Below are 14752 nucleotides of genomic sequence, written 5' to 3'. Positions count from 1 at the left end.
AAATACGAAGCCGTTGCCGTCAAGCATCTGAAATCTGATCACATGACCATTGGGGGGGGAGGGGATGCTGCAACGGCCGTAAGTGTGAAAAACGGCCACAAGTCACTTTTTCCCCCAGGGCTGTTTTAACTCGGGACAGTCACTAAATGAAGCGTTATAAGGTGAGGACTACCTGTATGGCAGCGGTGGGGGTGCCACCCAAAAAATTCAGACAGTAAATCTACGTTTTATAGGGACCTGATGAATAGGAAATGCTGGGTGCTGGAGCTCACCCCTCCCCCCCCTCCCCTGATCTGACTTTAGGGGCTCCTGCTGAAGCCTTGGACAGAGAACATAAGGACCACGGGGTTAGAGGGGGCCTCCGAGGTCTTCTAGTCCAACCCAGCTATGCTCTGGCTGGAGAATTCTGGGAGTTGAAGTCCACAAAGCTGCCAAGTTTGGAGACTCCCTGCAAGTTTAACAGGAAAGAACAGAATCAAAAGAGTTGGAAAGGACCTCAGAGGCCATCTAGTCCAGCCCCCTGCCCGAACAGGAGGTTATATACTACCAGCGTCCCAACTTTTAAGTAATTATGGTGGAGGTGGGGGGAGGCCAGCATACCTGGAAACAGGACCCTCCCCAGCAGTGCAGTGGGCCAGATGTGTGGGGGGAGGAAATTCCCCCAATCTATACAAATTAATTAATTATATATATATGTATATGTATATATAATAGACAGTTCTCGATTTATTGAGCCCCCAACCCTTCTGCTGCTAAGCGAGACAGTTGTGAAGTGAAGTGAGTTTGGCCCCCATTTTATGACCTTTCGTGCCACGGTGGTTAGCCTGCTCTTGTCAGGTTAGCCACACGGTCATTAAGTGAATCGGGCTTGTCAGAAGGTCGCCCAAGGGGATCACGTGAGCCCCCACCCCCACCCTCGGGGACACAGCAGCCGTCGTAAATATGAGTCCATCCCAATGTGGATCCCGTGACAGTGGGGATGCTGCCACGGTCATAAGTGTGAACAACGGTCATACATAAGTCTCTTTTTTTCAGGGCCGTTGCGACGTCGGTCGCTAAGCGGACTCTTAAGTCGAGGGCTCTCGGCACACGTCTGCAAAGGTGCTCGGCCTGCCCTGCCTCTGGTGTGTTGCCCAAGTGGGGGGGAGGCAGCTGGGCCCCAGGTGAAGAGCCGGATGTGGTGGGCAAGAGAGGCCCCTTTCTGAGGCTGGCACAGAGGAGGAGGAGGAGGGCATGGTGGGCACTATGAGGGGTGCCAGGGAGAGATTCTGCCTTGAGCATTGGCGAGGTCCCTCGAGTTGGAAGGAATTTTGGAGGTGGTCTAGTCCAGGGGTCTCCAACCTTGGCCACTTGAAGACTTGTGGACTTCAACTCCCAGAATTCCTCAGCCAGCAAAGCTGGCTGAGGAATTCTGGGAGTTGAAAGTCCAAGTGGGCAAGGTTGGCTGAGGAATCTGGGAGTTGAAGTCCACAAGTCTTCAAGTGGCCAGGGTTGGCTGAGGAATTCTGGGAGTTGAAGTCCACAAGTCTTCAAGTGGCCAGGGTTGGCTGAGGAATTCTGGGAGTTGAAGTCCACAAGTCTTCAAGTGGCCAGGGTTGGAGACCCCTGTTCTAGTCCAACCCCCTGCTGGAGCAGGAGACCTAACCCAGGGGTGTCTATGGAGATTCTTTGCCATCCGGGTCACGGTGGTCCCAAGAGGCCACTGGACTTCCTGCCTTTTCTCGGAAGGCGTTTCGCTCCTCATCCCAGAAGCTTCTTCGGCTCTGCAAGGAGTCTAAATCCTTCCCTTCCCCCCACCCTCCTCCACACAGAGCTGAAGAAGCTTCTGGGATGAGAAGCGAAACGTCTTCCAAGAAAAGGCAGGAAGTCCAGTGGCCTCTTGGGGGGGAAAAAAGCGCCTTTTGGGACTAGAGCAGAGGCCTCCAACCTTGGCCACTTGAAGACCTGTGGGTTTCAACTCCCAGAATTCCCCAACCCGGCCCACAAGTCTTCAGGTGGCCACGGTTGGAGGCCTCTGCTCTAGTCCAAGGCTGCTGGCTGGGGAATTCTGGGAGTTGAAGTCCACACGTCTTCAAGTGGCCAAGTCAGGACACCCCCCCCCTCCATTTCCCTCTCCCCATTTCAGACAGGTGGCTGTCCAATCTATTCTTGGAAACAGGGAAGCCAGAGTTGTTCTCACTGTCAGTGGCAGCCATGGCCCCTTTGAGGCATTGCTGTGAGGTTACAAACACCCACCCACCCTCTTTGTCCGGGGGGGGGGACATGGGAAAAGGGGTGTCCCTGCTTTCTGGGACATCCATGGCCGTGCCCCACTTCCTGGCTCTCCTCAGCCACTTTCTAAGTTCTGGTTCAGCCTTGGGAAGCTGATCTGGTGGGATTCAGGTCCTTTATCCCAACTTCCTATCAAGTTCCTTCTGCCGGGGGCTGAAAATTCTGCTTGGAAGGAAGACTGGGGGGGGGGGGAGATTTTTTAAAAAGTGGGGCGCAGCTTCTCCCATGGTGGGGGCTTTCATCCCGCTCTCCCCCAGCCCACAATGAGCTCCTCCACCCAAGAGATCAACGGGCAAGAGAAGGGAGGTGATGCATCTCAAACGGAAACACAAGCCGAGAGAACGGCCTTTACCTGCCAGGTTCTATCTGGGGGTTACGTTTAGGGTCCTGGACTGGGAAGAGAGGCACCCCAACTTGCCTGCCTGACTGCTGTGGACTTCACACACACACACACACCCCGACAAGCCTGTGGGACGTTCGCTTTTCTTGGTTTGGGTGGGGTGAGTGAGCGAGATTTGCAAAATGGGCTCATTCGTGCCCCTTTCTGTGGGCGTGTGTGTGTGTGTGATGAGGCTGGTCGTCTCCTCTGGTGTCGCCCTCGGAAGGGAGAACATTTTTCTTCTCCCTCCCCAGGGTCTAAATTTGGGGGAGCGGCGTAGAGGTTACCCACAGAATAGTTGCAGCTCTGAGCCGAGCGGAGTTGCTGCTCTCTGAGCCGAGCGGTTTTCCTGCAGACCTTTCATGACCCAACTGGGTAACTTCATCAGAGCTGGAAGGGAGTGAGATTTGGGGGAGGAAGAGGAGGAGGACTGTGAGGGTCCTCGGTGCTCTCCGAGGTTGGTCTTGCAGACATTTCATGACCCAACTAGGTAACGTCATCAGTTCTAGAAGGGAATAGAATTTACACAGGAGAGGAAGAGGAGGAGGAAGAGAGAGAGGGGAGGGAGGAGGAGGACTGCAGGGTCCTTGGTGCCCTCTGAACTTGGCTGCTTTCTTGCAGACCTTTCATGACCCAACTGGGTAACTTCATCAGAGCTGGAAGGGAGTGAGATTTGGGGGAGGAAGAGGAGGAGGACTGTGGGGGTCCTTGATGCTCTCCGAGGTTGGTCTTGCAGACATTTCATGACCCAACTAGGTAACGTCATCAGTTCTAGAAGGGAATAGAATTTACACAGGAGAGGAAGAGGAGGAGGAAGAGAGAGGGGAGGGAGGGGGAGGACTGCAGGGTCCTTGGTGCCCTCTGAACTTGGCTGCTTTCTTGCAGACGTTGCATGACCCAAGTAGGTAACACTCTCAGTGCTATAGTTATATGTCTGTCCAAGTGATGGAGTACGGTCTCGAGATGGAGCCAGTGGGTTGGATCCAAAGATTGCCTTGGTGCACATTTTGGCTCTCCGTGTGTGATCCTTTTCAGCTTTTGCTGCCTCAGGGACAATCAAGCTAAGAGGACTGGGAGTAAGAACATACAACCCTGGGATTGGAAGGGACCTTAGAGGTCTTATAGTCCAACCCCTTGCTCAAGCTTGGCCACTTTAAGACATGTGGCCTTCAACTCCTAGAATTCTCCAGCACCAGCAGAGTTTACTCTCTTGCAATCCCTTCCTCTGCAATCTCTCCTCTTTGGGGGGGAGGAGAACAAGAAACAGACACGGCTGGCTGGGGAATTCTGGGAGTTGGAAGTCCTGCAGGCTTCAAGTTGCTGAGGTTGGAGACCCCTGCCCTAGCTATTCTCCAGCATCATCTAGGACCGTCATAAAGAGGGACTTCATTTGATTTCTCCAGGAGGCAGGCTCTCCTCTCCTCTCCTCGTGTCCCCTCCCACCCTTCCAGCTCTGGGCAAGAAGCCCCTAACGGGTTGGTGGTCTCCTCCTTGCCTGCAGGACCTGGAGAATGACTACAAGTGCACCTGCCCGCAAGGCTTCTACAGCAAGAACTGTGAAGTCAGCGCCATGACATGTGCTGACGGGCCGTGCTTCAACGGTGGCACCTGCACGGAGAAACACTCGGGGGGCTACACCTGTCGCTGCCCCCTGAACTACCACGGCTCCAACTGTGAGAAGAAGATAGACCGGTGTAGCAACAACCCCTGTTTGAATGGTAAGTGTGAAGGAGAAGGTCCTAGGTTGATCTTCTGTGAAGGAGAAAGGACCTAGGTTGGTCTTCTGTGAAGAAGAAGGTCCTAGGTTGATCTTCTGTGAAGGAGAAGGACCTAGGTTGGTCTTCTGTGAAGGAGAAGGACCTAGTTGGTCTTCTGTGAAGAAGAAGGTCCTAGGTTGGTCTTCTGTGAAGAAGAAGGTCCTAGATTGATCTTCTGTGAAGGAGAAGGACCTAGGTTGATCTTCTGTGAAGAAGAAGGTCCTAGATTGATCTTCTGTGAAGGAGAAGGACCTAGGTTGGTCTTCTGTGAAGGAGAAGGACCTAGGTTGGTCTTCTGTGAAGAAGAAGGTCCTAGGTTGGTCTTCTGTGAAGAAGAAGGACCTAGGTTGGTCTTCTGTGAAGAAGAAGGTCCTAGATTGATCTTCTGTGAAGGAGAAGGACCTAGGTTGATCTTCTGTGAAGAAGAAGGTCCTAGATTGATCTTCTGTGAAGGAGAAGGACCTAGTTGGTCTTCTGTGAAGGAGAAGGACCTAGATTGATCTTCTGTGAAGGAGAAGGACCTAGGTTGGTCTTCTGTGAAGGAGAAGGTCCTAGGTTGGTCTTCTGTGAAGGAGAAGGACCTAGGTTGGTCTTCTCTGAAGAAGAAGGTCCTAGATTGATCTTCTGTGAAGGAGAAGGACCTAGGTTGGTCTTCTCTGAAGAAGAAGGTCCTAGGTTGATCTTCTGTGAAGGGAAGGACCTAGGTTGATCTTCTGTGAAGAAGAAGGTCCTAGGTTGGTCTTCTGTGAAGGAGAAGGACCTAGGTTGGTCTTCTGTGAAGAAGAAGGTCCTAGGTTGGTCTTCTGTGAAGGAGAAGGACCTAGGTTGGTCTTCTGTGAAGAAGAAGGTCCTAGGTTGGTCTTGGGGTGTCATGGTGATGGATCTCCCTAGGAACAAGGAAGAATGGTTCCTGTGTTAGAGAGGGCTTCCAAATGTGCCCAATCTTCTAAGGGGAAGACCTCTGTAGAAAGCCCATTATTTTCTTCTCATTGCCTCAAATTATGGATGTCCACCTCAAGGGCATCTCCAGCAATAGTTCCTTCCAGAAGCCACCGATGTTCTCCACCATGATGTCCCACTGTCCTGTACCAGCAGCAAAAGTACAGGATCCTCCCACCTTCTCTGCTTCTCATACCATGACGATGATGTTATCCGTTCCATCGAGTCCGAGTCCTGACAATTCCATGCATCAAAGTCTTTCCACATCTTCCAATATTTGAGTTGTCTCATTCTCTGGCCAGTGTCAGTTTTGAGGGTGTCCAGCCACCGTGTTCTTTGGCAGCCTGGTTTCCGTTGACTGCTAACTCTTCCCAACATAATTGCTTTCTCCGGTGAATTCCCCCTCTTGACATGGCCAAAGTAAGTGAGACGCAGCTTCGTGACTTTCCCTTCCAGTGAGATGCCTGGTGTGTTATGTGCTTGTTAGTCTCCTTTGCTCTCCTTGGAAGATACAGGCACCTTCTCCAGCAACACACCTCCATTTTCTTCCTGTCTTGCTTTTTTTAAGGCCCAACTTTTGCAACCATAGGTAGCTACGGGGAAGACAATAGAGCGGACTAACCTACATTTGGTTCCATTAAAACTGTTGGACCAGATTCCCTGTCCAACGCATTAACTGCAGCTTCTTCCAAGGCCAGAACCAGCAATGGTCTCCCTGAGCTCAGGACTCCACGTAGATCTCAGAAACACGGAGTTGGAAGGGACCTCGGAGGTCTTCTACTCCAACCCCTATACCATCCATGTCCAACCTTGGAACTTTAAGACTTGTGGACTTCAACTCCCAGAAATCTGAGAGTTGAAGTCCACAAGACTTAAAGTTCCCACGGCTGGACACCTTTACTCTATACCATTCCAGACAAATGGCTGTCCAACTCTCTTAAAAACCTCCACTGATGGAGCAACCACAACTTCAGGAAGCAAGTTGTTCCACTGGTTAATTCTCCTCACTGTCAGGAAGTTTCTCCTAGGTTGCTTCTCTCTGTCAGGGTTCCGGTGATTGCCCTAATTACATCACGAGCCTCGAGCCAAGCTTCAAGAGAATCCAAAAGGTTTAATAGGAGCAACATGTCACCCTTGAGCCGTATGAAGCCAATTCTGCCACATGTAATTTACAGTCCCCTGTGACCCTGTTTTTCCCCTCCCCCCTGGGTGTGTCATAAATCAGATTCTCCAATGAAGGATTTTCCCGGGCAGAAGATCCGGTAGCCTCGGCTACAACCTTTGTAAGTTAAGCGTGGAATGCACTTCTGGTTTTAAACTGCCATATTGCTTCTTCAGATTCCCCCCTCCCCCCCCCTTTGTTTATGGCAACTCGAAAACAGGCCTAGGAGTGTTTTGCGAGTTGACTTTCTCCTTGATGCGTTTCCACCTGTTGCTTGTTGCCCTGCCCCCAGGTGCTTTGGAGAAGAGGTGGACCCCTTCTCCCTTGAGGGAGAGCTCTTGGCAGGGTCTCCTTGCGTCCTGAGTGGGGACGCACTCTGCCTCCCCCCACGCAATGACCAGGGCGGAGATGGCCACGCATCAGCCACAGCGAGGAATGTCTTGGTGGACCTCAGCAACCGTCTCCCTCCTTTCCACCTCAGGTGCTCGCTGCCTGGACCTTGGCCGGAGTGTGCTCTGCAAGTGCCTCCCGGGGTTTGCCAGCTCCCGCTGCGAAGTGAACATCGACGACTGCGCCTGCAACCCTTGCGCTAACGGAGGCACCTGCATCGACGGGCCCAACTCCTACTCCTGCTCCTGCACCCTGGGCTACGGCGGGAAGGACTGCAGCGTGCGCATGGACGCCTGCAGCTCCAACCCTTGCCAGAACAGCGGCACCTGCTACACCCACTTCTCCGGCCATGTCTGCGAGTGTCCGGCCGGCTTCATGGGCTCCAGCTGCGAGTTCCGCGTCCAGCTGCCCACGCCCGTCAGCAGCCCGTGGATGGCCGAGGGACCCGTCCCCACCGCCCTGGCCGTCTCCTTCGCTCTGGGGCTGCTGACCTTGCTGCTGGCAGCCTGCGCCATCCTGGCGGTGCTTCAGCACCTGAGGAACGGGTCTCACCCTCGGAAAAGCCGCGTCTGCAACGACCTGGCAGCCGTCAACAACTTCAGAGACCGGGAGAACCGCCTCCTCTCACGCAGCTGCTTCAAAGTCTCCAACAAGGAGGCCCCGTTTCACGGGGATCGGTTCAGCTGCAAGAGGAAACTGCTGGACCAGAGTTACGAGTCCATCTGCAAGAAGCCGGACAAGTAAGTGGCACCTGATAGCAATTAGCAATAGCCCTTAGACTTATATACCGCTTCACAGGGCTTTGCAGCCCTCTCTAAGCGGTTTACAGAGTCGGCCATTGGTCCCCAACAATCTGGATCCTCATTTTACCCATTCTAACAGGAAGGAAGGAAGGAAGGAAGGAAGGAAGGGGGAGGGAGGGAGGGAGGGAGGGAGGAAGGAAGGAAGGAAGGTTGGTTTACAGAGTCAGCCTCCTGCCCCCAACAGCCTGGGTCCTCATTTTTACCCACCTCGGAAGGCTGAGTCAACCTTGAGCCTGGTGGGATTCGATCTGGCAAATTGCAGTCAGCCGGCAGTCAGCAGAAGGAGCCTGCAGTACTGCACTCTAACCACTGCGCCATTGAGGCTCTGATGGTTTGGCCACGATGAGCCAGGAACTTGGGGGATCAGGATGGGGCTCAGCCCAGGTTGGCCAACTCCTGGGGGAGGGAATGGAGAATGTGATCAGAAAATGACCCAGGTGCTGTGTTCAAATCACGCGAAACTAATCTGAAGAAAAGAAAAACCCATCCGATGGCCCCTTTATGCTCAGAGCCTGCTCGTGTTTGCATGCTGAGCCTGACTAGGCCTCCCTTACAAGCCATGATGGCTTATAACTCGATGGCATTCAAGGGATGCGGTGAGGAGGGGGAATCGGTGAACTGGCTCCTTCGTTGCCTGCCAAGCAATTGCAGGGATTCGCAGGGCCTTCTCCCGCCTGGTGCCCTCCAGATCTACCGGTTCGTCTTCCCAGCATAATACTTGCTGGTAACTTGGGTGAGCATCCTCCTCCTCCTCTCCCCCCCACCCCCCGCAAACCCCTCTCCCTTCTAGCCCTGAAGATGTTCCCTAGTTGGGTCGTGAAACGTCTGCAAGGAAACGTCCAATCTCAGAGAGCATCAAGAACCCCACAGTTCTCTTCCTCCTCCTCCTCCCCCTCCTCCCCCTCCTCCTCCCCCCCTCCTCCCCCTCCTCCCCCCCCCACATTTCAGAATCTTAACACCAACCCCAGCAGTCAACCTCTTGGAATGGCAGAATCTGGAGCTGGAGAGGCACCACCCTAGCATCCCTACGTAGCCGCAAGCGAACTAACTCCAACCTCTCTTGGTTGCCATTGACCCTTATCTAACTAACTAGCCCACCAGTGGAGGAGATTCCTTTATGGCAGGGGTCTCCCTGGGAGTTGAAGTCCTCCAGGCTTAAAGTGGCCAAGGTGAGAGACCGCTGCCTTACTGGACATCTCAATCCAACCGCCTGGCTGGACACCACCAAGGGCTTGGCCTTGGGGGCCTCTAGGGAGCACCTGGCTCCGGGTTCAAAGCTTGGGAAAAACAACCACCCCATCCTGGATCAGGTCTTATTCGCAGGAAAGGAAGCTTCCTGATTTCTTGACCGTCACGCAGAGAAATGGCACATAAAAATAATGGAGCGGCATTTCCATCCCATGGCTTCCTTCTCGACATCTCTTGCAGATTTGCCCCCAGTGCAGATTTTGCCTTTGTGAACCCAATTTGGGGTGGGTGGGGGTGGAAGAGCACCCTATCCTCACCACCCGTGTGCCCCGTTTCTCTCTCCTGTAGTAAACCGTCGGAGCCCAGCTGGCCCGTTGCTCCGGAGTGTCCGAAGGACGACACTTACCACCCGATCTACATCATCCCCGGCCAGGTGGAGCCCTGCGTCTACGCCACGGAGGTAAGGCACCCCTGGGGCTCTGAGGGTCCGTCCTTTCAAAGGAGGCAGGAAAGGAACAGGCCTTGCAGGGGCTCAAGAGGATTTTTTTAAAGAAGAAGAAGAAGAGACTGGACTGTCACTGGTCCAAAATGGGACAAGGCAAAGGTGGTGTTCAGTCAGTTCGGACCGGTTCTGGTGTACCAGTTGTGGACATTTTGAGTAGTTTGGAGCAGTGGTCGCCAACCAGTGGGCCAGGGAGCACTGGTGGTCGGTGAGAACATTTTGATGGGCCGCAGAGAAATGTCCCCCCCCCCAAAAGCAATTAATCCAGGCTGCGTGGGAACCCAAGGCTGCGCCACCCACATGGCCCGCGGGAACACAAGGCTTGCGTTGCTTGCATTGTGAGCACCACGAGGTAGTGAGGAGAGGGGGAAAGGGGGAGGGGGAACTCACCCCACTCACCGCCCTGGTCTGGCCACCGGGCTGTTTCTTTCCGCTTCTTTCTTCTTCTGCTTCTGGCTGCACAAGGAAAGCAGCAAAAGTCTTTCTTTCTCTCCCCAAACTCCGCCAGAAATGAGTCTTTGGGACCCTGCAAGGCCTCCTGCTCCAAGAGGCTGCAAAGACTCATTTCTGGCGGATTTGGGGAGAGAAAGAAAGACTTCTGCGGCTTCTGCTGCTTTCCTTGCATGAAGCCAAAAGTCTCTCTCTCTCTCCCCTGAGAACGGAGCTGGAAACGGCATCCTACGATCCCAAATAAAAAACAATAGGAAAGTAGGAAAATGGGAAAACGGGGTGGGGGATTTTCCTGCAGACTTTTTGGGGGGGATTTTCCCAGGGTCTCTGGTCTGCGGGATTTTCAATGTTGGTCCCTGAGGTCCCTGAGGTTGGCGACCCCTGGTTTGGAGAACTGGCAAAGCGGCGAATACCTCCTCTAAGATTGGCTCCCCCATTCCCTCTCCTCCATTCGGTTGCGTTTTAGCTCAGCTGACTTGCGAGGCAGAGCTCAGCTTACCGGCGTTGACAGAGGTCGGTATTTGATCTCTCTCCATGCACACGCGCATAGGACCAGTAGGGAATGATTTGGAAACCCACCCCTGGTACAAGGCCTCCTGCTCAAATCCGGGGGTGGGCTAGAAGACCTCCAAGGTCCCTCCCAACTCTGTAATTCTGTATCCCCCTTGACAGCGAGAACAATTAACCAGAGGCACTGAAGTTACCTCCAGGACTTGTGAGTGCTGCATCACTGGAGGTTTTTGAAGAAGAGATTGGACAGGGTCTCCTGCTAGAGCAGGGGTCAGACTAGAAGATCTCCGAGATCCCTTCCGGTTCTGTTATTCTATTAATCCTAGAGCATTAAATGGGTGGCATAGCTTCCCTCCAGAAGTGGCGGGTGCTTCATCTCCAGACGTTTTCAAGAAGAGGCTGGATAGCTACTTGTCTGGAGCGATCTAGGGTCTCCTCCCTGAGCAGGGGGTTGGACTAGGTGGCCTCCAGGGTCCCTTCCGGCTCTGTTCTGAGTCTAATCCGGGAGCATCTTAGCCAAAAGCTCCACGTCTGGCCAAGGTCTGATATCCTAATTTCTTTCCTGCTCTCTTCTAGGTCTAAAGGAAGAGTCAAGCCTCCGAACCCGGCCTCCCTCCCTCCGCCCACGGTTTTATTTTAATTTTTTTTTTCAGCTAAAGGAATGTTTACACAGATCGCGCACATTGCAAAGGCCTCCGCCGACGTGCTAAGGATTATTTTGGAAATCTCTATAGTATTATAAGAAAGACTCCTTTTTTAAAGGAAGATATTTAATATTTATTCTTGCTGCTATTTTTATTATTATTATTATTATTATTATTATTATTATTATTATTATTATTATTATTATTGGCATGGAGAATAAGAGACAGAACTGTTGGATCTGACGGGAACAGAAATGACCAAGAGATTGGGGAGGAAAAGAAATGCAAATAGAAAGCCAGGTTTCAAAGAAATTTGTCTTTTTTGGGGGGGGGTGCAAAAGAAGAGAATCTGATTTGGAGGAAAAAAAAGGAAGATGGGAAAGAAAACTGCACTAGGATGATCCAAATGGGGAGGAAAGGCAGGTCCTTTCCCTACATAAGGGCTGGAACTAAAGTCATTTTGGGTGAAAATTCCATTTTTTCCCCCCTTGGTGTCAGTTTGGTGGGATTTTCCCTGGAAAAAAAAGGAAACCACAGCCAAGGACAGGAAGCTGCAAGTGTCAGCATTAGATTTCGACTCTGCTTTGGATCCAAATCATCCGATATTTAAAGGAGAAAAAAGTTTGGTTTTTGGTAGCCAAGAAATCTGCAGCGCCAGCTCAGGACTACACAGCGTCAGAAATGAAGGCAGTTTACAATGGACTTGCAACAATTCGTTTAGTGACCGTTTGACATTAGAAGGGCACAGTGGGGGGGGAGTGACTTATGGCCATTATTCACTGCAGCATCCACCCCCCCCCCCCCCCGGCCGTGGGATCAAAATGCAGGAGTTTGGCGACCGGTTCTCATTTAATGACGGTTGGAGTGACCTTCTGACAAGCAAAGTGAAGGGGGAAGATTCACTTAATAACCATGTGACTAACTGAACAACGGCAGTGATTCACTTAAGAACCAGGCGAAGCCATCTGGTGATTCACTTAGCAATCGTGGCGAGAAAGGTTGCAAAACAGGGCGAAACCCATGTCTCACTTTGCAGCAGAAATTCAGAGGCTGAATTGTGGTTGTAAGTCGAGGACTGCTGGTATTCACTAGGCGAGATGGGTGGCATACAAGTCTAATAAATAAATAGTAAGTAAATAAATATTCTTCCCGATGGGCAGCACGCACTATGGCAGGGGCCTTCAAACTTGACAGCTTTAGGACTTGTGGACTTCAGCTCCCAGAATTCCTCCTCTAGTCATGTTAGCTCAGGAATTCTGGGAGTGGAAGTCCACCAGCCTTGAACTATGGCCTTCTGAAAACTGGCTTTGCCCTGGTTATGCCACCCTTTGCCACATGAGGGCAGCACGAGGAAGCAGCAGAGAATTTAGGGGTCTCAACCTTGGCAACTTTAAGACTTGCGGACTTCAGCTCCCAGAATTCCTCAGCCAGCTTTGCTGGCTGAGGAATTCTGGGAGTTGAAGTCCGCAAGTCTTAAAGTTGAATTCTGGGAGTTGAAGTCCGCAAGTCTTAAAGTTGAATTCTGGGAGTTGAAGTCCACAAGCCTTAAAGTGACCAAGGTTGGGGGACCCCTGATCTAGGGCCTTTGGAAAGACCCCAACCATCATTTCTTGCCCCGCTAGATGACCTCTGCTTTCCCCGCTGAAAGGCAGCCTGCACCCACCCGTTCTAGAGCTGCAGAAGATTTCGGCTCAACCAAATTTATATCTTGCCATCTGGCTTGAGAAGGTCTCTCTCATCCATTAATATATATATATGTAATTTTTTCGAGAGAAGACCGATCCACACTAGAGTAGCGATAGACAATTTACAAGGGGGTGTATTATGTATCCCCCCCACCCCGTTGTTGCAATAGCAATGGGTAAAACATATTTTGGGAAGAGTTTGTGATTGGTTCTGGTAATGGTCAAAAGTTCCTGAACTCTGGATATGCTCAGAGGCACCCTGGTCCTTAACTCTTAGCATGCCTGCGTCCCTAAGTTTGCGTGATCTCAGGGTCCGAATCAAAAACTTTCATTGTGGAAGAAATCAAAGAAGAACAAACTCCGATTCTGCCCATCTGGGACCTCCTCACCCCTGCCTTAAAGAGTTCCCTGGGTGTGGAGGATGGGAATTTGAACCCCAAAAGGATTGTGAAGGATTCCTACCAAGGGCTTCCATTTTTTTATCCCTTGCATTAAAAGGGCTTTTCTATAAAATTTCAACAACCGCAACCAATGGAGTCACTGGAGGTTTACATAAAAAAAAAAAAAATGGGTGCACTTTGTAAAGTTGCTTGTCCTTTGTTCTAATTTTGTTTCAACATGTTGGGGTTGGGTTGTTTTTTATTTTTAAAGGGTCCTTACCTTTTTCTTGCTCGCCCGCTGTACAAAAATTGAGGTATTTGTGTTTCAAAAAGGGCAAGTATTTTTGGGACTGAAAACCTAAGTAGGAAGAGACAAAATCGTATACTTTTAAAAGCATCGCTTATGTAGCCATCGAGTCGTCTTAATTTAATTTTAATCCCGGTGGCAGCCGCCTTCTTGGTTTATTTCAAAAGATTTCGATGTGTAGACTCAGATGGCAAAATCAGGAATTTTTAAAAAATCCCATGGAGGGCAATAATAGTTCTTTTTAAATTATCTCCCCCTCCCCTGTTTCTTCTTTTAATTTAAAAACAAACAAGAAATATTGTACAGAATACAAAAAGAAAAAAAAAGAAAGAAAAACCTGCTGGAGATAATTATATTCATATTTATGTTGTGCATTGTGTATATTTATGTGTCTTGTTGGTGTATCTTTTCCCAGCTTCTGTATCTATTCTGTGTGGTGTGGTTTTTTTTTTTAAATGGAAGGTGTTTCCTCGCTAAAGAAAGTTATATAAAATATCTATTTTGCGCAAGGTGTACTCCGTCTGATCTTCTTTCCTGTTCCCCTGGGTTGAGTGGCCGGGTGGGTGGCTCTGGGCAAGAGGTTTCCACAGATTGTGTGTAAAAGGTGTGCAAAGCTCCCCTCCTCAGCAGGCAATGCCTTCACTTACCCCATTGCTGGGCAGGACTTAGCCAAGCAAACCTCTGTGGTTCCTACTTTACTTAGGATGCACCAAACGTGGGACTCCAACTTTCTCCTCTAAGCAACCCAGTTGGAACCCCAAGAACAAAGCTTGGATTTCAGTGGTGGCTTGTTGGCAAATGAAGCCCCCAAGGGATCCAGTTCAAATTCTGTGGCTGCTCTCTGAGCTGGGTTGTTTGCAGGCAGACGTTTCATGACCCAACTAGGTCATTGCATCAGTGTTTCAATGGTATGGAGATCCTCCTCCCCCTCCCCCTCCTCCCTGCAAACCCGATTCCCTTCTAGCACTGATGATGTTCCCTAGTTGGGTCATGAAACGTCTGCAAGGAAACAACTCAGCTCAGAGAGCACCCAGGACTCCATAGTCCTCCTCCTTCTCCTTTTCTTTTCCTCCTCCTCCTCCTCTCTTCTTCCTCTTCCTCTTTTCTTCCTCTTCTTCTTTTCTTCCTCTTGCTCTTCCTCCTCCTTCTTCCTCCTCCTTCCTCCTCCTCCTCCTCCCCTCCTCCTCTTCTTCTTCTTCTTCTTCTTCTTCTTCTTCTTCTTCTTCTTCTTCTTCTTCTTCTTCTTCTTCTTCTTCTTCTTCTTCTTCTTCTTCTTCTTCTTCTTCTTCTTCTTCTTCTCCTCCTCCTCCTCCTCCTCCTCCTCCTTTCTCCTCCTCCTCCTCCTTTCTTCCCCTTCCTTTAATCCAACTTTTCTCTAAGCTTCA

At 51.0% G+C, this 14752-nt stretch overlaps 2 protein-coding genes across 3 annotated transcripts in view; one reads left to right on the top strand and one right to left on the bottom strand.

Annotated features, from left to right (window-relative positions):
* DLL3 (delta like canonical Notch ligand 3) overlaps window positions 1–13175 on the top strand; it is a 32657-nt gene extending 19482 nt beyond the window's left edge. Inside the window, exons 7-10 of the mRNA XM_087970414.1 lie at window positions 4152–4368; window positions 6990–7638; window positions 9238–9374; window positions 12976–13175. Coding sequence (XP_087826540.1) covers window positions 4152–4368; window positions 6990–7638; window positions 9238–9374; window positions 12976–13175 — 1203 coding nt within the window. The remainder of the gene's footprint in view (window positions 1–4151; window positions 4369–6989; window positions 7639–9237; window positions 9375–12975) is intronic.
* CAPNS1 (calpain small subunit 1) overlaps window positions 1–14752 on the bottom strand; it is a 186504-nt gene that overhangs the window by 85380 nt on the left and 86372 nt on the right. The gene's annotated exons all lie outside the window — the stretch shown is intronic.

The sequence above is a fragment of the Notechis scutatus genome, chromosome 8 (genome assembly GCF_049901735.1).
Source record: "Notechis scutatus isolate UNSWTSFEM ecotype Mainland chromosome 8, rNotScu1.2, whole genome shotgun sequence".
Classification (NCBI taxonomy): Eukaryota; Metazoa; Chordata; class Lepidosauria; order Squamata; family Elapidae; genus Notechis; species Notechis scutatus.
This window is presented reverse-complemented; position numbering and strand designations above follow the sequence as displayed.